A 25,555-nucleotide genomic window follows, 5' to 3' on the forward strand; every position below is an offset into this window, starting at 1 on the left:
GAAAAAGTGCTAATAATTATCCACAACCTTTGATGCTGGGTATCCCATTACTAAGGCCTGCATTGCAGCTTGCGTGGCAACCCCACAACCAGCAAATTTCTGACATTAAATTTCCCTGTAATTTGTAATAGTAAGATAACATAGAAAAATTCTCTTCGTATTTGTACATGGCCTCTGAATTCAATTTGAATAGACTTGGAAATTTGAGACTTTTATGAATATGGATATGTTTGGCTCATTATTAATTTTTACTGTATCCTCTTGTAATTAGTTAAGTTTCATATATATATTCTTAAAAATGTAAATAGCATTTATCTTTATGCTTAAATGCCCAACTAGTATTAGAAGAAAAATTACCTTTCCCTTCACCTTTTGTTTCTATTGCAATGCTTACGTGTATGAAACTGTCATATGTGCTTTATCATAGGAATTACTTTGTTGTGAATTTAATGAGCTAACCAGCACGAAAAATTATAACATAAGTGCTGTGTTTGTGCTAACCCTTTATAATAATTGGTTCTCAGTTTTGAAGATCCTATCTTGTTCTTTCTAAAATGTCAAATTTCCACTTCTCTTTTTGTTTTAATGTGGGGATTCCCAACCTCTTGATAACTGCTACAGTTATTTTATTTTGTGAGGCCAGCCATTTTACCCAGATAGTATTTTAAAATAATAAGGTAAAGTTAATTTTAACTTGAAATTGGTGTGATATTTCTGAAAATAATTGGTGGCAACTTGGAGTTTTGCCAAACCATGAGCAGGACTCACTTATGTATGTTTGCCAAAATAATATATTTTCTTAGTTTGTAATGAGGTGTGTTTGAAAAAGGAAAAAGCAGGCAAGGAAGAGAATGAAACAAACATTTGTAGAGTGTTTACTAAATTCTAGGCATTCTATTAGATGTTTTGACAGATATCAAATTATTTAATCTTCTGAACCACCCACAATAATGTGTAAAGTGGTCCCATTTTCAGATGGGGAAATCAAAACTCAGAGATTTTAAGTTGTTTGCCCAAGGTTGCACAGATAGTAAGTATCAGAGCTGAGGCTGGAATCCAGGGCAACTTAGGTCTAAAGCATAGATGTTTTCCACTCACTTTACTGTCTCCTGAAACTGGTCTCATGGTAACACTATAGTATAATATGGCCACAGCACAGCATGGCCTTAAATGGATTTGCATTGGAAGAATCTCTGCTACAGTGATATAATAGTGTTTGTAGGATATGGCAGGGCTACACTACGTGTTTTAGTCCTATCCCTCTGTCTCTAAGGTCTATAATAATATTTTGGTATGTGATGTAAAGCCATTGCTCTAAAGAATATGAATCAATTTGAACTTCTGCCTTTGTATTTGTTGCTGTTCTTATTTTATCTACTTAAATTGCCATTTGAAAAATTATACTAAAGGAAATCTTAAAACATAAAAAGAAAACATCCCCCAAATACTTTGGCCCATCTCGTTCATGTCTTTCCCAAAAGACTATAAAACAGTCTATGTAAATACAAGAAAGTAAAATAAGATTTAAAGTTTCTTGCCTCTCAATTGGACCTCAGTGTTTAACTGGATTTATGAATGTTAGAGTGGGCAGAGATCTCAGACTATTTAATTTCTTCTTACAAATGAAGAAACTGAGAAACGTTGAGGCAGAAACTCACATCTCCTTTCCTGAAGCCGCCTCCTAAAGAATTCATTTCTTTGAATTTTGATTTATGCATACGCTGTCTTGTTCACAATAGATAGAGTACAGCATTTCACATGCCATAGAGAGTCTCCATGGGGGTGACCACACCAAAGCCGAGAACAATATGTGGAATAATGAGTAAACACAAATTCCAAATTCGACTCCTGTCTCTCATTCACCAGCTGTGTGTCCTCAGGCAATTTATGTAACCTCTCTGAGCTTCAGTTTCATCATGTTATAAAATTGAGCTGGTGGTATAATAGTTCATACCTTAAAAACCCATGACTTGCTGTGAACATTGAATGAGATAGGCATGGAAGACATTTAGAATGATTCTTAGTATGGCATAAATAATCACTATTGTCATTTAATGAAGCCCCTTTATGATAATTCATCCCATCATATTATACACAAGAACTGTATATTATTATATCATGAAGAGTTAGTTTAGGGACAACTGAATTTGTATTTATCAAGTGTTTTTGATGACTTCACCAAATTTTAAGCCCGTTGTATAGTGGATTCATATGAAAGGCAGATCAATCTTTGACTAGTCTAAAAAGAGTGACCTGATTTGACTTGGATATTTTAACAGAATATTATTTATTTTCTCTTGCCCTGGTTATCTGTTTCTCCTACCTCAGTATATTTTTCCCTTGAGACTGGAAATTAAATATTAAAGTCCCTTCATATGTAAATGAAGGTGGTTTAACTATCACCATTTTATGATGGGCTAAAGTCCATTTGCAGAGCAGGTTGCAAAGAAGAAAGATCTTGAATGTTTCTATAAACCGCCCCCTAGAAAGCTACTTCCCATTGGCAGGAAGAGACAGAGGAACCCACCAGTTGCAAAGCTTGTTTTCTGAGCGTGAGGACAATAATGAAACATGGATGGATGTGATCTTATTTTAATTTAATTCATCAGATAGGTATTGAGTGCCAACTATGAGCTAGGCACTATTAGCCACTGACAATATAGTGAGGAATCAGATACCATCCTCACCCTCAAACATCTTACAGTCCAGCTGGGGAACCTGATGGGTAAGTACTAGATTTAGTTCATAAAAGAATATTCAAACAAAAGTTTCCCTTTCAGGAGCGATGTGTGCTTTTGCACTACACTTTATTTCAGTTATCAAACCAGTGTCTGGGGCTTAAGACTGTTCTTACTCTTCCTGCTGGAATACAAGACGAGTCCTTCAATGCAATCTCACAGTATCACATACAGAGTAAGTGTCCTGTAAGTTATAGTTCAGACAAAGCAAATTGAAATGTATGCTTTGGTCCTGTTCTGATCAACTCAAAAATGTACCTACCTCCAACAAGCATTTCTGAAACCAAGCTTCAGTCAAAGGCAGGAAACAATAGTCTGCTTTATGCAGTTCAGAAACTGAAATAAAATTGCAGCCATGTTTCCAAGACCCGTGGCTGCTAATCTTCCTCTCTCTTCTCCCTCTACCAGCCCTGCCTCCTGTGTTGCCTTTTATCTGAGTGGTCCAACCAAGTGCTGGAGTCAATTTGGTCTGAATATCACTAACCCAGATTCTTGTTCTATGGAGTCATGGCACTGTCTTGGAACTTGGGTGGAAATTATGAGTCTGTAGTGGCCACATTAGACATTTCTTTTGATTGCAAATCACAGAAACCAACCCTGAACAGCTGAATTTTTTTTTTTTTTTAAGAGGAGTGCAGGGAGAGAAATAGAATTTTTTGGAAGGATTTGAGTATTTCCTCCCAGAACTTAAGGACAAGCTGAACAACAAGAGACAATAAGGAATCAGCGCAGTAATCATGGCAACTCTGAAGCTTTCAGCAAACTGAAATGCCTGCCTAGATCCTGCTCTGAAAACTTGAAAAGTGTACCTCTACCAAGGTTTCTGAAACCAGGTTTCACATCAAAGGCAGGAAACACCAGTTTCTTCGTGTAGTTCAGAAACTAAAGTTAGTGGACCTTCTCTCCAGAGAAGTAACTAAGCAGATCCCTGGGAAGTGAGTCCAGTGAGTGCAGCCCAGGTGAGGTGTTTCGGGGGAGGAGCCAGGGTCTGTGGGGATCTGCCTCCGTACTGGGATGGGGACAGTCTTGATAGAAGGGGAAATCGCCATAGGCCTAGCAGCCATACAAAGAAGTCTGTATATTGGCCCTTCCTTGGTTGGGCAGAATGGTCAGCTAAGGACACCTGTCTTTTAGGAGGCCAGATTTTTATCAGTGAAAGTTATCATTTTAGAAGTAGTTTGTCATGTTCTTCATTCCACCATTCAACTTAGCCTCATTCAGAGTCTTTACTAAAGTCACTGTATAGTCAACTCTGTTTTCCTGGTTGACGCAATATCATTTCCCTCAGTTTAGCTTTTGTTGGTTAAATTTTAGGAGAGGCTTTTGAAATGGAATTTGGATTCCCACAACGGAGGTCTAGAGAGTCACGCCCAAAGTTGTTGTCTTGTCCTTGTCCCAGGCCACAGTGGTTGTGGACCTTGTAGGCTGGTTCACCCCAGGCTCTTCCTTGCCTTAAACCTGAATTACTGTGAAATTCATTCATCCATCATCCATCCATCCACTCTTCAAATGTCAGAGACTTTTTCAGGAGGTGGGGATACAAAAGTAAATTTGGAATCACACCTGCTCTGAAGGGGCTCTCAGAGTTTGTAAATGTGCCTGTTGAAAAGGCAATCACTTTATAATACCAACTGTTTATAGCACTGCAGGCTCAGGCAAGAACAGCAGCCCAGATATCCTTACATGGCAGCACAACCGGCCCCTGTGGCTATGCTTATCTCCCAGGGACTGATACTATGCTTGGCAGGAAAATGCCCCGCTCTCCCCTCCCCCCACAAAGACGCTCACATCTCTTCTCCAGACCTGTGAATATGTTATGTTTCATGACAAGAGGGAATTAAGCTTGCAGATAGAATTAGGCTACTAATCAGCTGATGCTGAGATGGGGAGATGATCCTGGATCATCCTGGGTGGTCCACTGTAATTATAGTGTCCTTATAAGTGAAAGAGGAAGGCAGAAAAGGGAAAACCAGAGACATGGCAGCCTCAGAAGGACTTGACCCGCTGTTGCTGGCTTTGAAAATGGGGGGAATAGGGTCACCAGTCAAGGAATGTAGGCAGCCTCTAGAAGCTAGAAAAGGCAAAGGAATGGACCCTCTTCTAGAGCCTTCAGAAGGAAAGAAAGCAGCCCTGCCAATACCTTGATTTTACATTAGGGAGACCCAGTTCAGGTTTCCAATCCCCAGTACTATAAGATAATAAATCTGTGTTGTTTAAGTCACTACATTTGTGGCGATTTTTTACAGCAGCAATAAGAAACTAGCACAGACAGGAATATTCCTGGTTATCTGCAAAAAGAGGATTGAGTAGGTGCATTTTCCTAGAGCATCCTTTAAAAAGTTATTTTCATACTCAGCATATGGAATAGGATGAAAATTTGGCATCAACTTTGAAGATAAATCACAAAACTTCACATTCTTTCCCATGTGTGAGCTGCGTTGATCCCTGGGCTTCAGTCCCCCTCTCCTCCACGGTCCAACAGAAGTGTTCCATAGACACTGATATGTCTGAGCGCTGCAGTCAGTGACTACTAGACCATGCCCCCTTTTATGCTTAGCAGAATGGTACACATTGGTCTTTCTAACTTCACATTTTAAAATTCGTGTTCTTAAAGATGTGATAATTGGACTTTTATTTAAGGACTTAAAATACTCTATATCAAAGCACAACATCTAACATTTTTATAATCCTTTCACAAACACTTCTTTATCGGTGCTTAAAACAGCCTTGTGAAGAAGAGCTTATTATTCTTACTTGTCAGAGGACGAAACAAAAGCTAGCTAGAATGATTGTCCAAGATCAACAGGTATTAAGTGGCAGTGTTGGGTGTTTCCATGACGCTACGGTGATACCAGGCACACCACTGGAGGTGTTTCTCCGGGGTGGGTTACATATGGCGCCAGCCCCAAATTCAGCAAGCACCTGCCATGTTATGTTACGACTGTGTTCACATAGCCCTGAGCCTGCACAATGACTGCTCTGGATTTTGGTGTCACTGCTTTCATTATGACTGTAAAACTGTCACCGGCCCCTTGTCCTGATATGACGAGATCTGTTCTCATGAAAGGATTGCATTGACAAAAGAGAGTGCAGACAATGTACAAGAGCGGGACTAGGGCTTCTGATAACTGCTAAAGTGCTTTTTCATTGTGATCCCAAAGCTACTGACGTGAGCTGGATGCAGAAAGAGGAGGAGACCAGAGTCTGTCATTCTATTCTGGGGCCAAGTTCAGAGACTGTCTTGGCTTTTAGCAATGCTCCCTTTCATTTTACAGCAGTGCATTATCTGGGCTCAGGTATCAGAAGCCACAGTTGTGTTTGTTTCAGTACATTGTGTGTTCCAAACACAGCAGAAAGGTTTTGTTTTGTTTGTAGTTTCATCGTTATTATTAAGGGGTTTACAACTGCAGAGGAGGTATTTTCCTTTCCTCATTATCTTTCTCTTACTCCAATCCAAGGCCTGTACTTTCTATAATGTTTCAAATTACCTCTTCAAAGAAGTCTTGCTGACCACCCATACAGATTATCACTCTCACCCAACCCCATCTCTTTTGCTTGCTCTCTATTCCTTTACCTTGCTCTATTTGTTCAAAACACCTCTCTCGCTTGACTTTTATTTCCCCAAATTTTCTTCTCTCTCCCCTGCCACAGGAGCAGATGCTATAGCTCCTTTGTTCGCTGTTGTATCTCCAGTGCCTAGACAGTCCCGGGCACATAAATCTCAGTCAATATTTGTTGAACGAGTTACTGAATTCTTTACATCTCCCCCAGTGTCCAGTATAATCACAAGCCTGCAGTATAAAAGACCCTAGTGAAATAAAAAGCAAGAAGCCACAATTAAGGGGGAAAAACTCTTAATTTACTTTTTCTGCAGTCAAAGTTTCTAGTTTCTGATTGACTGATTGGGGGGAGGGAAGGATCCGAAGGGGAAAATGTCAGAAGTGTTGAGTCAGAACTGCTCTCAGCCCCTGCATGATGTGCCCAAGCCCCCACAGCCTGGCCCCTGGGCGGAGCCCATTTCCCGCTTGGACTGCCCTCCTCCAGATGGAAGTCAAGGCCATTATGCATGAGCACGGCCTTGTTCACTTAAGATAAGCAAAGTCTTCATTTAGTTTATTTCATTAATTGAGTCGTAGAAGACAGTAGGGAGAACATTGTGAGTTCACTTTTTTGAGATCCACTGATTTGTTGCAAGTTTTTCTGAAACCAGTAAGAAATAAGGGTAATGGAATAAATCCTCCTACATCCCAGTGCATCTGTTGGGTTTTGTTTTCATGGCTTTTGTAAAGGCTTCCTGGAAAACTTTCAGTTATTGCTTACAGTCTAGACCAGTGTCACGTCTACAAAGCTTTTCTGAAGCGTTCCAAAGAAGGGGTTCTTCAGGGCCTCCAGGGGCCACCAGCATGCTTTGTTCATATCACTGACATTGGTCCCTGACCCCATTCCTTTAAATGATTATCCATTAAATGCCATCCATTCATAGTTCTGTCTGAGCACTAGGAGGCCGGAAGTCATCTCGTCATGCTTTCTGTCTCCAGTGTCCAGCTTAAGCGCCTGGCACATGGTACTCAATCAATATGGAGAAAATAAACAAGTGACTACGTGAAAAAAACAAGAGACTGCAATCCGGTTGTTAGCATCTGGACTTTCTTTCTGGGGAAAATCTTTGAAGACGGTTTGTTTTTTTGTTTCCTTCATTCAGGCACTCTGATTGTTCTGAAACATCCTTATCCAAGAGAAGTGGAAGAACCTTCCATTTATGAATCCGTCCGGGTTCACACGGCAATGCAGACAGGAAGGACAGAAAATGACCTGGTACCCACTGCGCCTTCTGTAAGTGGCCATCGGTCTCACCCAGCTCTCAGGGTCTGTTAGTGATAACGTGCAAGAAGAGTAATATACTTTTTAAAGTGTGTTTGTTCACTTAAAAATTCTAACTTGGGACATAAAACTTGGAGAGGAAATTGGGTTTGAAGCCTATGACTCAGTTCATCGGGTTCAGAGTAAATCGTAAAAAAATACAATGCAATTGTGAAAGGATTTTAAATACTTAGAAAATGACAATTAAATTCCCATCCTTACTTCGCTAAACGAGGTCATGGTAGAAGGAGTGAGAGATGTTTAAGTTCCCACAGTTAGATACACTATTGTTCTTCAACAAGTTTCTGAAATGAAGAAAAAAAAATTCTTTTTTTTTTTTTCATTTCAACTGTCTATGGAAGAAAAATATTTTCCACTTTACTATAAACCCCCTGGGATGTTCTTTTTTCCGAGCCTTTTTTTCCTTCACTGAATGAAGGATACAGACGGAAAAAACACTTGCACTTTGCAGTGTGAGCCATTATTCAGCTTCAGTGCATCGGACCACTCATTGTTCTTCTAAGAGTCCAAGTCCGCTTGTTCTGTGAGCCATGACCCTGCAAAGATTCATCTCCAGTACCCTCTTCCCTTCATTACAGTCACGGCTCTTCTATTCTTTTTCTCTTCTTTGTTTGCTGAACACTCCTGGTATAAGACATCTGGATTTGTGGAGATGATAAAGAGGACAACACAAATGGAGTATCAAGAACTAATTCTAGACAGCAACCACCTCACTTGAAAAATAATTACTTGAAGATATTCAGCTACAAATTATATTAAAATACGTGTGATCTTTCTGTCCCTGCAGTACTTCTCCTACTCTGCCACCGCAGACATCTCTCCTAAAAAGCAGATTCCTTCATGCTTAACATCCTTCCATGGTGTCCACGGTCTTCTCCGCTGGCCTGGACTCCACTCACCCCTCTGGCCTCACCACATACGACTCCTGCACTCATGCTGTGGAGCCTGCCTCTCAACAACGTGCATTTCTCTGACTGCTCCTTCTCCCCGCCCTGCATCTAAAATGCTACCCATACGTCACTACCCCCTTGGTTTTCAAATCTTGCATCAGGGATCTGTATCTTCCAGGAAGCCTTCCCAGACCCCTCCTAGTTTCCTGTAAAACACCCCTCCTCTGTGCTCCCAAGCAGCCTCTGCTTAGCTTTATTCTGGAATTGTCATACCAGAGGCTAACCACCCTCTCAGCAGCCTGACACGTCTCAGGACAGGAATCATAGCTTGTCTTTGTAGCTGTATAGCCTAGCCAGGTTCAAGACTCACATCACATTTTGTCACTATGCTACATCTACTCAAAACTGAAAATCCTGGAAATTGGTGGGGAGAGATAGTTTGGCTTTATTAGAATTGGAAGAGGAAACATCAGACCTCAGAACTGAAGGCATTTATGAGAGGAAGATAATAAATAGTCGTCAGAACAGACCAAAGGACAAATCAAGACCTACCCTTTAACCAGTTCTTTCTTTTCCAGTCAACCCGATCATTCCTAACTTTCCCCTTTTCCCATCCTGACCTCACCACCAATCTCTTCAACGTCTCTTTCATTTGTCCTCAGTTTAACTTGACATTCTCCTCTGTTTCACTTCTCCTAAGATCTCTGCTCAAGGCCAATCACACCATGCCTACCACGTGTGCCCTTTATTAACAGTAAAATGCAGGCAATTTCTAACTTGTATAGCTGGGGTGGGCATGAGATGTCGCATACTTAAGTAGAAATAGACCACTTTAGACCAAATTCTGGAAGCCTCATCATACTTATGTGCTCGCTCCGGGTTATACATATTCACTTGCCCAAGTATCTATTCACTTGCCCAAATATGACCATACACACGAGGTTTTGTATAGTGGAGTTTGTAAAACAGTGGTGAGTGAATTGTTGAGAATGAGTGCACTCACACTATAGAATGAGAAGTCTATGAAGTTTATTGTGCATTAATATAAACAGGAAACTATAAAGGTTTACTAGTGGATACCGAAGTGTCTCTTATTAGTCCTCACTGAGGAATGATTGACAATTGGTCAGCTGGCTGGGAAAACAGTTCTGGTCTAATCAGACACTCCTGTCCTTTACTGAACACAAGAGTTCTCAACCTTCCCTCTTACCCACAATGACCACATGATACTGCACCTCCATCTCTTAACTGGGAGTTCCGAGGGCTTCCAGATTTCTGTTTTCCTTTTGGGGGATGCAAGTCTTACACAAGCAGTCCTCCACTTCCTCTGGCAGTGGAGGAAGAGAATTAAGGCCAACTTACAGAAAAGAAAGAACTTCTTGCTTAAAGTGAAAATGAAAACAGATACCCTATTGCCCAGAAATGTAGACGCTTTGGTAACAGTGTTTAACATCCTCTGGCAACTGCATTTGGGGAAATAACTATTTACATATTTTATAAACAGCATAGGGTTGGGTTCCTGAGATAGGATAAAATTGAACTAATTCACTTATTTAATTTCTTTTTTAAGTGCCTACGATACACCCAGGACTGCTTTAAGGACTGGGGGTTTGGTAGTGAATTAAGCAAAGGTTCTGCCTTCATTGAGCTCATGTTCCAGTGGGGAAATCAAAGATAATAATCAACTTAATAATATAAAACCAATAGTAATCCATCATAAAAAGAAAAGGTAGGTTACGGAGAGAAGAAAGAAGCAAGGGAAACCTCTTTGAGGAGGTGACATTTGAGCAGAGGCTTCTCTGAAGGAAAAGAGACTCTTGTCAAAAGGTGGGACAGTGTTGTTGTTGTTTGAGGTTTATTGAAAACATACATGCTATTGTTAGTTTAAATAATTTCAAAGTTGCAGAAAAATTGCAAAACAGTACAAAGAAATTTGTTTATTCATGAACTATTACAGATTAAATGACCTACAAAACGCCCCACCACCCCAGTACTTCAGTGTGTATTTCCTACACACAAGGGCATTTGCCTACACTACATGACCACATAGAGCCATTCAAATTAGGAAATTAACACTGATACAGCACCACCATCCTATCCGGATCTCATTCAGGTGTCACCACTTTTCCCAATAAGGTCCTTCGGTGCAAAAGGATCCAATCCACAACGAAAAGTTGCATTTATTTATCCTATTTCTTGAGTGTTCTTCACTGTGGAACACTTCCCCAGTTTTTCCTTGATTTGATGACTTTGCACTTCTGAAAAATTAAAGGCCAGTTATTTTGTGAACTGTTCCTCAGCTTGATTTCTCTGATGTTGCCTCGTGATTAGATTCAGGTTTTGCATTTTTAGTAGAAATACCACAAAGGTGATACTTTGTGCTTCTTAGTGCCTCCTCTCAGGTGGAACATAATTTCAATTTGTCTCTTTACAGTATGTTTGAGTACTTTATTAAGTGTTGTCTGTGAGGTTTCTTCACTCTGAGATCACTTTATTGCCTTTGTTATTAATACATATTTTGGGGAAGTTGAGACTAAGTAAATATCCTGTTCCTCATTAAACTTTTATCCACCAATGTTAGCATCCATTGATATTTCTTGGCTGTTTAATTATTACTATATTGTTGCCAAGTTGTGATTCTGTTTTTCCTTGTACATTTATTAGTTGTCATTGTACTATAAGGAAAAGCTTTTTATTTTCTGAATGTCCGCAATTATTTATTTTTATTTATTTATTTATTTTTAATTATTTATTTTTATATCAATGGATTGTAATCAGGACTCCTATTATTTATTTACATCTTTCAAATTTTCCCAGATTTGGCCAGTAAGAGCCTATTCAAGGTGACGTCTGTGTCCAAATAGCTCCATAATTCATTGAGAATTTTCTCACTTTCTGGTATGGCAAAATGTTCCAAGCTTATCTTGTATTTGCTTGCATCCAACTCTACAACCAACAATTTCTCCAAGAAATTCTGTCCTTTTTTCTGGAGAGTGGTACTTTAAAAATCAAGATCTAGGTGCTACATGCATATTGTTGTCAGGATGTCACTCTTGCAACCTGATCTGAGAACAGAGCTAAGAAAAGTATGTATGCATATACCTACGTACACATACCTTTATTGATGTCTGTATTTATTTTTCTTTGTATTTCTCTATCTGTCTGTCTGTCTGTCTATCTCTGCATCTATCTCTATCACCTATCCATGGATTAATACCAGTACCTCCAAACCTAATCCAATACCACAAGGCTCATTCTAATTTTTCCGCTTTTCATATATGTAATTCCCTTCTCCTACAGTGAAGACTATGAATTCCATTATCTCCAATACACTTACTTATTTGTGATCAATCAAATGTAAGCAAACTCCTGTTGCCTGGGAACTACTGCCTGACCGCTGCCACTTCCTCCCCTACCACAGATGCCCACTTAGGCTGACTTGGCTCTGAAATTGTGCCCTGGCTGCCATCTCCACCCCTTTAGGCCGAAGGTCTCCTCACCCTGCCAGGCTTCAGTGCCTTGCACTAAGCTGCCGCCACCACTGTTGTCCACTGATCTCTATGTGCTGCTTGGGACCACCCTGTACTGCGATGTATGAATGCCCTGCACATGCTCACACTGATGAGCTCCACCCCACCTGATGGCTTTTGACTAAATTTAAGGCAGGCGGGCAGGTAGAAAGGATGATAGGAAGTCTAATCCTTTATTTTTAAACGTTTAGGTTGTTTCCAATTTGGGACTCTTATAAACATCTTTCCTGTTAAAGATCATAGGTTTTTTGTCAAAGATTAGATAAATCTGCCATGTAATTATTTCCTTTCTTATATTCTGACACCATGAATAAAATTAATACTTTCAGCTCTTCCCGCTGCAGCCAGCCTTCCACTTACTTCTAAAACCTTAGAAAAAATCACTAAACTTATATTTTTTGGATGGAGGTAAGATAGAGTAGCATAATTCCTTAGCGCAACTTCAATGAACAATTCTATTAGGGTATTCTATATAACAATTTACCCTTAAGTATTTTTACCTCAGCAGACAACAACCCAAAATCTTAATTTTTGCTATTTCCATAATATAATAACAAAATTCAGTTCAATTTCTTTTAATGTCAAAATAAATCAAATTGATTATATGAAATCAAATTCACCAATATTGTTTAATATTATTTAAATGAACACCTGAGAAGTTCATCCTTACTTTAATGCCATAAGAATTTAAAACTAAGTGGTCATATATTATTTCTCATTTTAACTCTTTTTACAGTGTTGGTGTTCGTTCCTCTTTCTATTGGGTGGGGAGAATTCACCTCAGAAAAAATACTCTGGAAACTCCCATAAAAAGAACCTTGTTGTCAACCAAGTTATTTCCCAGTTTCTATTTATTTTTTTTTCTTACTAATATGACATATTTTATAACATCATATTAGAACAAAATATCTTACCAAGAACTCAGTTTCTGCAGAAACTTATGAAATTATAAATTTCTTCATCTTAGGGTCCTTGTTTTATACAAATTTCTATTAACACTGTTCCCCACTATTCCTTATATTTCAAAGTGTGTGATGTTGTTACCCTTGAATTAATGATGTGTGAGTTAAAAGAAATGACTCATTCTCACTTCAAATCCCTATTGGATGAATCATGTATAAATAAACCTGTACTCTTGAAAGTCTGTTCCATGGAATACAGGTCTCAAGAGATGGTCTACGAAAAAGTAAAGGAGGTAGGGGTGGGGAGTTGGTGGAAGATTATGCAATAAAATAAATGTTGGAAATGCTATTTCTAATATTCTCTCTTAAAAATTCACAAAGCAATTAACACAATATAGATTCTGGGAAGCTCAAAAGTAAAGAAATCCCTTTCCTTCACTTAATCCAGAGTTTTCCAAATATCTTGACCCAGTGTCAACATGTGTGTGCATGTTTATGTGCCTAACATCCTATATGCAACAATCCTAGCAGCTGGGTTTCACATGATACACTTTGCCCAACAATAACTTTTATAAGCAATATGATGTGCAAATAGCTAACTCCCATTAGAAGAGAGTATTTTAATTGTCGTCTGTTGCTACAGAATTATGCCAGAGGGTCTAACAACACAGGGAGGATTTTCAAGTGCCTAGGTGAAGAATGAAAGATGATTATTTCAAGATCAAGGGCAAATTTGTGTTTCATTTAAAAACGGGACAGAAACAGAAAGACAGAAATCATGTTGTGATAATTCTGGGCTTCACTTGGTGCTTCTTTCTTTTTCAGCTGGGCACCAAAGAAGGTTACCTCACCAAACAGGGGGGCCTAGTCAAGGTAAGGATGCATGTGTTTGCTAGTGCCAGCCACAGAGAAAGAGAACACATCATGTACACTCAATTCTCATTTTGACACTTTTTGAAGCATAATTGCCCCTCATTTTGACTGGTTATAATATTTACCTGTTTCAAGAGTTCATCTTAATGGCTAATATTAGTTAAAATTCTGGAAAATTACTTGACTATCCTTTGGCAAAGCCATATGTATGAGAGTAGCTTACAGTCAATACCCATGAAAAAAAATACAATTATCTTGATGGAATAATCTAGGATGAAAGTAGCAAGTTAATTCTAGAACATTTTTTTTCTTCTTAACTTTTTTTAACAAAGAAGAAGTATAAAATTGTATAAAATGTTACCTGAAAATAGGCCAAAAACATCACTGTTTTAAAAAAGCCCCAAGAAAACATAATTTAGTACTTTATTGCGGGGGCGGAGAGTTGTTCTACTGTATTAGATAGCACCATTAGATAGTACCATTAAAGTTACTCTGTTTTATTTCACTGTTTCAAAAAGACCTTTATTAAATATCTCTACTCCTTCCTATTTTAAGAGTTAGGGCACTTAACGTCTCTCACAGGTACTGGCCTGCTTGAATTGAACCTAAATATTTAGTTATTTGTGTCTCCACTAGTCTGGATGCTTCCTAAGGACAGGAAGTAATCATATTCATAACATATTTATTTTTAAATCCATTGTTACTTCTTTTAACAGGGCACCTTGCCCCCTAGGATAAGATTATTGTTCTGTTAGTAGATAAGGAGACAGGAGAGATCCAAGATGGCAGAGTAGATAAACACTGTGCCTGCTTTCTTCCATGAATACATTAAAATTACAACTAAATTATAGAATAATCAACGTGGACAACCATCTGAAGTCTAGCTGAACAGAAGTTTTATAACAAAGGATATAAAGAAGAAGCCATGTTAAGACTAGTAGGAAGTGTAGAGACTCAAAATGCTCCAGCCCCAAACTTCTGTATAGCAGGTGAGAATCAACAGGGATATCTTGGCTGTAGAGTTTCCCCAAGAGAAATGAGGGTCCCCAGCCTCAAACCAGGCTCCCTAACCCAGAGTACTGGTTCCGGGAAGAGGAGCCCCCACAACATCTGTCTGTGAAAAACAGTGGGGATTTCAATCATCTGGGTAGGACAGAAGGCTGTGGAAAACCCAGATGTCCTCTTAAATAGCCTGCACACAGACTCGCTCGCAGGCACTCACCTTTGGCTCCAGCGGAGAGATGGTGACCCAAGGGGCATCAGAGGCATGCGGGGAGCAGGCTGAGGTGTGTGGCTTTGAGAGCAGGGCTGGAGGACAGTTGCCGTTTTTCCTTTGTGAGGTTCTCCTTCCACACAGCCAGCAGGCGGCTGCCATCTTTAATGTGTTGAGCCCTTCCCATACGCTTACGGCCAAATCTGAATCTGATTGGTCTGGTGAAGTCCGGGGCTCTGCCATGCTGACTCCCTCAGACCCCAACCCACCCAACCCCATCAACGCCATAGGCACTTTCTTGGCAAGCAGCCAGCCCCACCCACTCTTGGAAAACTATCAGAGACCACAGGCCCCAAGTGGGCCTCATTTTGCTCTGAGACTTTTCCTGAGTAGCTCCAGGCTCAGCACTGGCACCAAACCAGAATCTACATTAACCTAGTGAACACAACTCTTCCAACTCTAATGGCTCTCTGAGATCCTGCCTTACCCAATACACATACCACCCAAGGCATTATCACAGCTGAACTTTAAAGGAGCACACAGGTGGCAGCAGACCTCACAGTGTCCTGGCTTTTTGCAGAGCTACCCCAGGCCTGATACTCATGGCAGACGTCTTCGGTTCACAGTGTGGCCTCTCCCAGGCGCCTTTAGGTTTAATACAGGCAGTGAAAAACTGAGAATCACTTTGTAGCTCCTACCAAGTAGTCCCCGGTTGGTCACAGGCAGTGGGTGACCTAAACTTGTACCAGAGCCACCCAAGAGGCCCCAGAACCAACATACCTGGAGGTTGGGTTCAGAAAACAGCAGAGCACCACCCAATTAGCCCCACAAGCAGTACACAGAAAGGGCAGTCTCAACAGGCACCAGAGCCTGCTGGGGTGAATCCTATTCAGTGGGGGTAAGCCTCCCCACACAGCAGCCCATAAGCTGTGGATGTGGCCAAACCCCAGTCAGCCTGTGGGTCAATCCTACCCACTGATATGCCAATAGCAATCAAGACTCAGCTATAATAGGACGGCACACACAATGCACACAAAGGACAGTACTCCTGGAGCACCTGGAGCAGGTGAACAGGAAGACTGTGCCAGGGCCCCAGAGAGGACATACTATATAAGGCCACCAGGCCAAGACTGGGAGACATAGCAGATCTACCTAATAGAGAGAAACAAACACAGAGAGGCAGCCAAAATGAGGAAAGAAAGAAATACGTCTCAAATAAAAGAATAGGAGAAAACTCCAGAAAAAGAACTAAATGAAATGGAGGCAAGCAACCTACCAGAGACAAAGTTCGAAACAATGGTTATAAGGATGCTCAAGGAATTTAGTGAGAATTTCAACAAAGAGATAGTAATCATAAAAAAAGTACATAGAAACCATAAAAAATATATGAATAATAGAATAGAAATAGCTACATATCTATCAGCAATTACTTTCAATGTAAATGAATTAAATGCTCCAATCAAAAGACACAAGAAGGCTGAATGGATAAGAAAAAAAGACCCTCACGTATGCTGCCTATAAGAGACTCACTTCAGATTGAAAGACACACACAGACTGAAATAAAGAGATGGAGAAAATGGAAATGGAAAAAGAAAAAACAGGGATAGCAATATTTATACCACACAAAATAGACTTTAAAACAAAGGCTATAACAGGAGACAAAGAAGGACCCAGTAAACCCACTTCTGGGTATTTATCAGAAGAAACCCAAAATGCTACTCATGAGGTTCTGTGCATCCATATGTACATTGCAGCATTGTTTACAATGGCCAAGATGTGGAGGGTGCCTAGGTGTCCGTCAATGGATGAGTGGATAAAGAGTACATGTTGTATATATACAGTGGAATATTACTCGGCCATAGAAGGGAATGAGTTGTTGCCATCTGTGGTGGCATGGATGGACCTGGAAGGTACGGTGCTGAGTGGAATATATCGGACAGAGAAAGACAGATGCAGTGGAGTTTTGCTTATATATAGACTCTAAAGAACAAACTAATCAAACCAAAATATTAACAGAAACAAACTTATAGGTACAAAAAATATTTTGATGGTTGTCAGATTGGGGGGTGGGGTTGTGGTGTGTGTATGAAAAAAACAAAGGGATTAAGAAGTACAAATTGGTTGTTAAAAAGTTGTTATGGGGATGTAGGTTATAGCATACTGAATGCAGTCAATAATATTGTAATAACTATGTATGCTGTCAGATGGGTACTAGATTTGTTGGGGTGATAGATGAGAGGGGTTGGGGACAGGGTGAATAAAGGTGAAGGGATTAAGCAGTACAAATTGGTAGTTAAAAAATAGTCATGGGGATGTAAAGTAGAACCCAGGGAATATAGTCAATAATATGGTAATAATTATGTATAGTGCCAAGTGGGTCCTAGACTAGTCAGAGGGATCACTTCTTCAATTATATAAATATCTAACCACTGTGCTGTACACCTGAAGTTAATAATTTCAACTGTAATTTAAAAAAGGGGGGAAGGTGAAAGGAAATAAGAATTCCAATTTTCCAGGTATAAAACAAACAAGTCATGGGAATGTAATGTACAGCAGAGGGAATATAGTGAATAATACTGTGACAGCATGGTACAGTGTCAGATGGTTGCTGGACTTTTCATGGCGATCACTTCTTTTGGTATATTAATGTTAAATAATTATGTTGTACCCCTAAAACTAATATGATATTTTATGTTAACTATATTTTTAATAAAAATCTTTAAAAAATATATGGATAACAGCCAATGCTAATGAGGATGTGAGATTGATAGGATTTCATAAATTTTTTTGTAAAACAAATGAGAGTTTATTTAATTGTCGAAAAATAAATGTAATAAGACAAAAAAAAAGAAGAAGAAGAAGAAGAAGAAGAAGAAGAAGAAGAAGAAGAAGAAGAAGAAGAAGGAGATAGTGAGGAAGGACAGTTTTTGCTACCAATGCCAAGGTTTAGAATATCATGTGGTCTGAGATTCCTAAACCTCAATTTGCATATTTGTAAAACAAGAATAATATTTGGCATTTTATAAGGATTGGCTATAATATATATGAACCTCCAAGGATAGCATGTAGCTCAACAGCAGGTGCTCAAAAAATAATATCTATTATTATAAAGTTAATAAGATGAAAAATTTAGTGGTTTGTTGTAAATCACCCTGAATATTTATGATAGACTATTTCTTTTAATTTGCTTAAATATGCTAATGATATCTTTGCTTTCACTGTGAGCTAATGCACGGAATCATTTTAATTTTTGTAGATATTTTAAAACTTTTTCTTCAGAAATGACATCACAAGAGTATTTTATTGTGTCTAATCTTTTAAATACTTTTAAAACAAAAGGAAATTATCTAGTTCAAATATTGCCCTCCTGTATTCAAAACCTACATGTTTTAATTGTTTTTTTTCTCAGACCTGGAAAACAAGATGGTTCACCTTGCACAGGAATGAACTGAAATATTTCAAAGACCAGATGGTGAGAAACATGATAATACATTTGCCTTTTAAAAATCAGCTCTCTAGATGAAAGGAACATCTACCTTTAAAATCCCTAAGATTTTCCTTATGAGTACCTGAAATACCCAATAAATAAGTGGAGATGTGAGTTCTTTTGCAAAGATGAAATGTGTATGCCGGAAACTGCTCTCTGGGACTGGTTAAACTAGGGCAATAAAATTATTCTCGTACCACAACGTATTAACTGTCTCTTGTGGAAATTTTCCCCTTTATTAGAAACATGTCCATTTCCCAGGCTCATTTCATTAAGCCAATTTAAATTTACTCCGTTTCTTCTCACTTTCCTGATACAAAATTTCTGAGCAAGTAGAGATTTAAAAACAAAAGAGAAAAATGATTCCCTTCCTTGTTTAAAATCCATCTCCATCAAATTTAAATTGATAAATCAGTGTCTTCTTAGTGCCTGGTTTCATGAATGCCAACTTCCAAACAGGGAGTTTGTGACTTCCTTTAGTACGTTTCCTATTATCCATCTCCTTGGTGAAAGGAAAATTGACAGTTGCACATGGTAGAAGATTTGTTAGGGGAATAGGTGATGAACAGATTTGTGTGTTTTTTATGATGACATAGGTTGCTTTTTTTTTTTTTAAGTCACCAGAACCAATTCGGATCCTAGACCTAACAGCATGTTCTGCTGTACAATTTGATTACTCACAGGAAAGGGTAAACTGTTTTTGGTAAGTTGTTTTTTAAAGGAAATATTTTTAAAAGTCTTCCTCCCAGACACATACTTTAGCTGAGGAATAAAAAAGTGTGTGTTTTAATGTGTACAAATGTTTTGATCTGAGGGACATGGGTTTAACGCATGTGTAAGATATATATATATATATCTATATACATATATATCTATATACATTTTATGTATATATATATATACATAAAAAATGTAATGCATTTTTTGGAATATATATGTGTGTGTGTGTGTATACTTCCAAAAAATGCATTACATTTTAAGAAAGGAAAAAACTGTATTAAAATTGTATTAGTCAATATATACCTATAACAAAAGATGAATACAAGTCATGTATATATATATTTTTGGCACGCCTGGTGTGTGTGTGTGTGTGTGTGTGTGTGTGTGTGTGTGTGTATATTATATATATATATATTACACATATGCTTTCAGCTGAGTGTGACATAATACCTCATTGAAAGTATCTTAAACAAATAGGCAGGTCTGCTGGATTCAATTGATTAGGTTGCACATTGCACAGGTATGATACACCTAAGAGGATACCATTCACATTTTAAATAGCTTTATTCCTTTGGAATTCTTCCCTCAATTTTAGTTATAAGTTTGTTGACTCCAGTGATGGGTGATTTGTATCGTTATGACAATTTCTGGCAGATGGCACAAAAGTGTTTTGTTCTAACGATTGGTATACCATGACAATTTTCTAACTAGGAGAAGTAAAATATTTTGAGAAAGAAGTGTCTTACTTTCCACCAACTTTTATTTTAAAGTTTCCAAACATACGAAATTTGAAAGACTTATATATCCATATACCCTTCACATACATGCATCAGTTGTTAATGTTTTGCCATGTTTGCTTTATCTCCATGTACTTTGTTTACCTGAACCCATTGAACGTAAGTTGCAGCCATCGTGGAACTTGACCACTAACTACTGGAATATGTATCTCCTAAGAATACAAATATCACCTATAGAACTACAATACTATTATCACACCTAAAAAATTAATATTAATTCTAACATTAACAGTAGTGAATATCTTTTTTAAAATTTGCGTAAAGGAACATATGAGCTACCAGAGGTTCGTATTTCTCATATAACATAAAATTGGGAAGCCGGCAGCTGCCTTGACAATGTCAGGTCCCGTGTCTCCACAATTTTCTTGACCTTTTCCTCATGCTTGCTATTCCAGAGTTCATGGAAGTCATGAAGAAAGTTGTAAGGATGGCATCAACCATGTCTGTCCATTTTTATCAAGAAAACAGATATTTCCCCAGAAACTCTCCTATCAGATTTTTCCCTCTTATCTCTAGACTGGGTCCCCTGGCCATCGGTGACAACAGAGGAAGCCAGAAAAGGGGACTGGTATGATTATAATTAGCTTCAACAAATAAGTTATCACCTGGAGTTCTATTAGTCAGAAGAAAGGAAAAAATTATCTGTATTAATGGCCAATTAATTATGTCTCCCACAGGGATTACAAAACAATGGCAATTCCAGAAACCAGTTTTGTAGTGTGTGTGCAATATCCCTTCCTCCCTCCCCCCACTGTCCACTCACCTGTCGACTGGACCTCACATCAAGGTTTTCCTTTCATACACAGGGACTGACCTCTCATCTATTCAACGTTAGTTAGTGGTAGAAACAAAATATGCTGCTTAGGCTTCAGGATTTAGAAACCCTGCTGAATTTCAGTTCAAGGCTTTTCTTTCTTTTTTATTCATGAAAAGGAAAAAGATTATTGGTATTTTGCATCTCAACTGTAAGGCAGGAAGTATGGGCAAGATATAAGTTAGGGCTGCCTCTATTAGTCAAGTGACTTTGACTCTACAGCCAAGAGACAATCAAATGAAGACCATCATATTCCTGGAACAAGTCTTTCGTATCAGTAGGAAAGGTCATCTTTCCTCCAGCAGAGACTTAACTCATGGCTGGAAGTGGGCAAAGTGACGAGCTGAGACGTTTCATTGTCTCTTTTTCTTGTCTTAAATACCGTGTTTCCCTGAAAATAAGACCTAGCCGGACAATCAGCTCTAATGCGTCTTTTGGAGCAAAAATTAATATAAGACCGGGTATTATATTATATTGTATTATACCCGGTCTTATATTATAGTAAAATAAGACCGTGTCTTGTATGAATTTTTGCTCCAATAGTCGCATTAGAGCTGATTGTCCGGCTAGGTCTTATTTTCAGGGAAACACGGTAGTTACCACTGCAGAGGGCAGCGTTACCCTTATTGAAGCAAGCTAATAACCCAAATGCGTTCCTTCATCAAACTCTCTGCTCTTTCTTGTTTATTCTCAAATCATACCACAGGTTCTGAGTCATTTGACGTATCAGCTGAATAAACACGGAAATGTTGTATTCAGTCTAAGACATGAAAAACAAAGGGATCTGGGGGTGTCCGGGACCTCTTTTTTCCCTTGAATTCTCATTAGAGAATATAAGTCTGGCCTATAATAATAACATGAATCTCCAAGTCCCCGACATTTCTGCAGCGTGCTGGCAGGAACAGCTGCAAATATACCAGTTCTTCACATTGCTTCCCCAGGCCCTTTGTCAATTCATGTTTCCTTGGAATACTCTAATTAGTGTCCAACTAATACATGTTCAAGTAACCATCTGCAGTATCTTACCTTCTTTCTTTTGTCTTATCAGCTTAGTATTTCCATTCAGGACATTCTATCTCTGTGCGAAGACAGGAGTAGAAGCTGATGAGTGGATCAAGATATTACGTTGGAAATTGGTAAGTTATACAAGTCTTCTGGGTGGATGCCTAGTACTCAGATATGGCACGCTGATGGTTTGAGACATATTTCTGTTGAATGAATCAGACTATACCCGGGAATCACTGGGATGTCTACTTGCAGACTTGCGGAATAGTCTATTGTTCTTCTGGGACATGGAAGGGATGGAGACGGGTAAAAGGAGAAAGGAGGATATGCACGGGGTCCCAGCCCCACACCCTTAGACTTGAGACTATCCGTCTTCCTTTAAGTGTGAAGGCTGGCCCAATTTGCCAGGAGGAGGACATGAGGGACCAGGAGGTCAGATAGAGGAAAGCTGATACATTTCTACAGTAGAAAGTCCTTTAAAATTGCCAGAGAAAGAAGCTTGCCAGGGGAGCCTAGCTTAGTTTCCAGTGTAAGCATTACTTTTTGCAAGTCAAGAACAAAAGGTGGTTTACTTTATCTGTTGTCTATATGCTCCCCAGGGAGGGAGATGAAGTGTTTATAAGAATTTGCTAATCTCATACTTTTTAAGAATGTGTTTGTAAGTTAGTGAGTTGTTAGCCAAGAGCTTGTCGTTAAAGCTTTATAAAATATCCTGTAGATACCATCTTGAAACCCTTGATGTTTTCAAAAGTAAACAACTTTTCTAATTATTTTTTATGAAATTAGCTTATATATAGAATCTTGTTGAATGATCCTGTCTAGATATTGAGACTTTTGCTTTTGGTTCTTTCCAGTTTGAAATCCAAAGAAACATACCACTCATTTTGAGATAGTTCCAATGTATTTGATATTTAATGGGAAATATTTTGCCATATGAAGCTTTTGCACAGATATGAATCAATTTTTTATTCTTTCTATTTTGTAATTTTGCAAGTGGCATATAATCATTATAGAAAAGTTAAGGTAAAAATATATCAAATGCACACACTTTCAGTGCAAATAAATACTTAAAAAACAAAATAGAATCATTCTCTAGTGTTCTTTACCTGCTTATTCCACATAACAATATATTATAAACATCTTTCCCTATCAATAAATTTAGATCTGTATCTTCATTTGATTCATTAAATAGTATTGCATTTGTGGATTATTATAAGTATTAGGCTAATTCCCAATTTGTACCTGTTTTAGCAGCCACTTTATTATATTTCTCCTGAGAAAAATACCAAAAAAACCCAGATTCAAACATAGGGAGAGCACATGATAATTAATTTTTATAGTTGGATGGTTTCCTTACTGGCCAGCATGTCTTATTTCATATTTGTTCAAGACAGAGTTTCTTGTCTTAAAATTGGTTAATAATACATACACACGAATATGTGTTTTATTACAGTCTCAAATCAGAAAGCAGCTCGGGCAAGGGGAAGGCACAATCCGATCTCGGTCATTCATCTTTAAATAGACCTTTCTTGACGAAGGATGCCCTAGTCCAGGAGTAGGGTGGCATGCTCCCTGATGCTCTGAACCACAGCAAACTTCAGCTGGAAGCTGACTACGGATTTTTCTTTAAAAAAAAAAAAAAAATCAAAAGCAGATGCTGATTGGGATCTTCCAGAACACACCACATTTGCTGACTCATGGAAAACCGCTGCCCTTCAAGATGCTGTCATCTCCTTGAGAATACCGAGTAGTCACCGTTCTGATGGAAACCGATGAAACCATCATGCACAGAGTGCTCACTCTTAGAACACGACACATAAGATAAAGGGTCTGTGTTTTCCCTCATTGTGGTCACTACGCTTGTGGACGTTATTTGCCTGGAGTCCCACTCTGTGTCCTGGACAGCTCATCTGACATCCAGGCTGTGCTATGGACCAGCAGGGAAATAGCTGTATACTTTGAGGTTTAAGCTGCCTCTTCAGAAAGTATATTAAGATAGCAAACATCAAAGATTGGGGGAGGGGAGAGAGTTGTTTTGCTTTTGTTTTTCCTTTATATTAAAAAAACTGAAAAACAATTTCCAAAACTAAAATGGAAAATGTTTGCAGTACTTATTTTCTCTTTGTAAAAATCTAGTGGGTCCTTCCTTCCTTTATACTGATAAACCTGTGAGAATGAAATGTCTTATGGACAATTAGGTAGGATGATAAAGGAAGGTATAATCTGAAAAAATCTCTTTGAATCATTTTGGCGGACATGTTTTAAAAAGTGAGAAAACCTAAGTTGAGGAAGGATAATAAAGTAGTAGATGACTTGTAAATAACAATAATAGAGCACTTGTAAGCACTAAGTTATCTTTATTCAACATTTCGCCAAACAGACTGAAAGTGCTTTCTCAAGGAGAGTGTGTTAATACAATGCCTTCCCCAGAGTGAGCTGTAGGTGTTGGCACTGAGATGGCTGAGCACCTGGTACCTTATTCAAGAGCAACTTCTGTTGCCAGTTGAGGGAACAACACTAAATCCACATGCAATGTGTAATGATGCATTTGTTACATAGTATTTTCAAACTAGAATAAGGGGATTGAAAAGGGGGAAATGAGAGACTGTCATCCAGAACTCATAAGTAGATTCTGTTGTTATCTTTATTAATACTCCTTTTTAAGATAGAAGTTTGTAGAGAGAGAAAATGGAGGAGGAACCCAAAAAACAAAAAGATTATGGTGCAAAGCTGTGATACAACACTGCTCTTGCAGTCCAAAGGGATACTTTTGTTAAATAAGTTTTTCTGTTATTTAAACATCAAGGACTCAGAAAGTACATTAAATTTTTGTGTATTTCAAAAAGATTTTTAATGTGTTTTGCTATGTTTCTATCGTCTGATATAAAGCAGCTGTCACATTAAAATGTATTATGTTAAGTTTGCAAAGTAAGGAGTTACAAATGAATCCTGAGCTGTGATTTTATGTTTTGTTTTCTTAGAATACAGGATGTTTCATTGTGTAGGTGATGTTGTTTTTACCTTTTGTAAAATGTGTCACGTTTATTTATATTCTTTGGTTCTGTTTATTAAAAACAGCATAATTTTTCTGTGTCTGTAATATTTTGCTATTAAAATATATTTTTAATATCTGTAATTTAAAATCATTACAACTGATTAATATCATAAATAGCAGTGAAGAATTCATGTCAATTAGACCATGAGCAACAAAGGATTTGGAGTTGAAGTAGTAGTCTGGGTCCTCAAGCGTTTCTTAGTTCAATATGGAAAAGATAATAATAAATACCTGATAATGTACAGAAGTAAGATAAATACTGCAGGTGAGGCACACGAAGCTATATGCTGGAGGATGTGCTGCAGTGGGATGAAGCCATGTTTTGGCGGGTTTGACATGAAAAGGGCGAGCTAACATATATCCACCATGTGATTAGCACTATGCTAGACGCTTCACCTGCTCTCAGCCACCCTGAAGAGTGGTTGTGATTTCACCTGAGAGGAGCCTGGTGAAGGGCCCTCAGCTACTTCTACAAGTCCAGGATGAGGGAGAATGTTTTGTGCCAATGCCAGATCTGAGTGAGATTGTTTGGGGGAATCGCCTGTGGGGTGTCTGTGCCAGACCATGTCTCCAAACAGGAATGTGGTTATCTTTATAGGAAGTACTTCTTAAGACACAGTCCAAGAATTACGTTACAGTAGTCCACCGTT

The 25,555-nt window shown here is 38.5% G+C and overlaps 1 protein-coding gene across 1 annotated transcript in view; it reads left to right on the plus strand.

Annotated features, from left to right (window-relative positions):
- Positions 1-24,903, plus strand: part of DAPP1 (dual adaptor of phosphotyrosine and 3-phosphoinositides 1) — a 50,944-nt gene extending 26,041 nt beyond the window's left edge. The window contains exons 4-9 of the mRNA XM_033106662.1: positions 7,441-7,571; positions 13,767-13,814; positions 18,437-18,499; positions 19,132-19,217; positions 21,894-21,981; positions 23,304-24,903. Coding sequence (XP_032962553.1) covers positions 7,441-7,571; positions 13,767-13,814; positions 18,437-18,499; positions 19,132-19,217; positions 21,894-21,981; positions 23,304-23,372 — 485 coding nt within the window. The 3' untranslated portion in view covers positions 23,373-24,903. The remainder of the gene's footprint in view (positions 1-7,440; positions 7,572-13,766; positions 13,815-18,436; positions 18,500-19,131; positions 19,218-21,893; positions 21,982-23,303) is intronic.
- Positions 24,904-25,555: the final 652 nt, after the last annotated feature.

Source organism: Rhinolophus ferrumequinum, chromosome 5 (assembly GCF_004115265.2).
Source record: "Rhinolophus ferrumequinum isolate MPI-CBG mRhiFer1 chromosome 5, mRhiFer1_v1.p, whole genome shotgun sequence".
In the NCBI taxonomy this organism is placed as follows: domain Eukaryota; kingdom Metazoa; phylum Chordata; class Mammalia; order Chiroptera; family Rhinolophidae; genus Rhinolophus; species Rhinolophus ferrumequinum.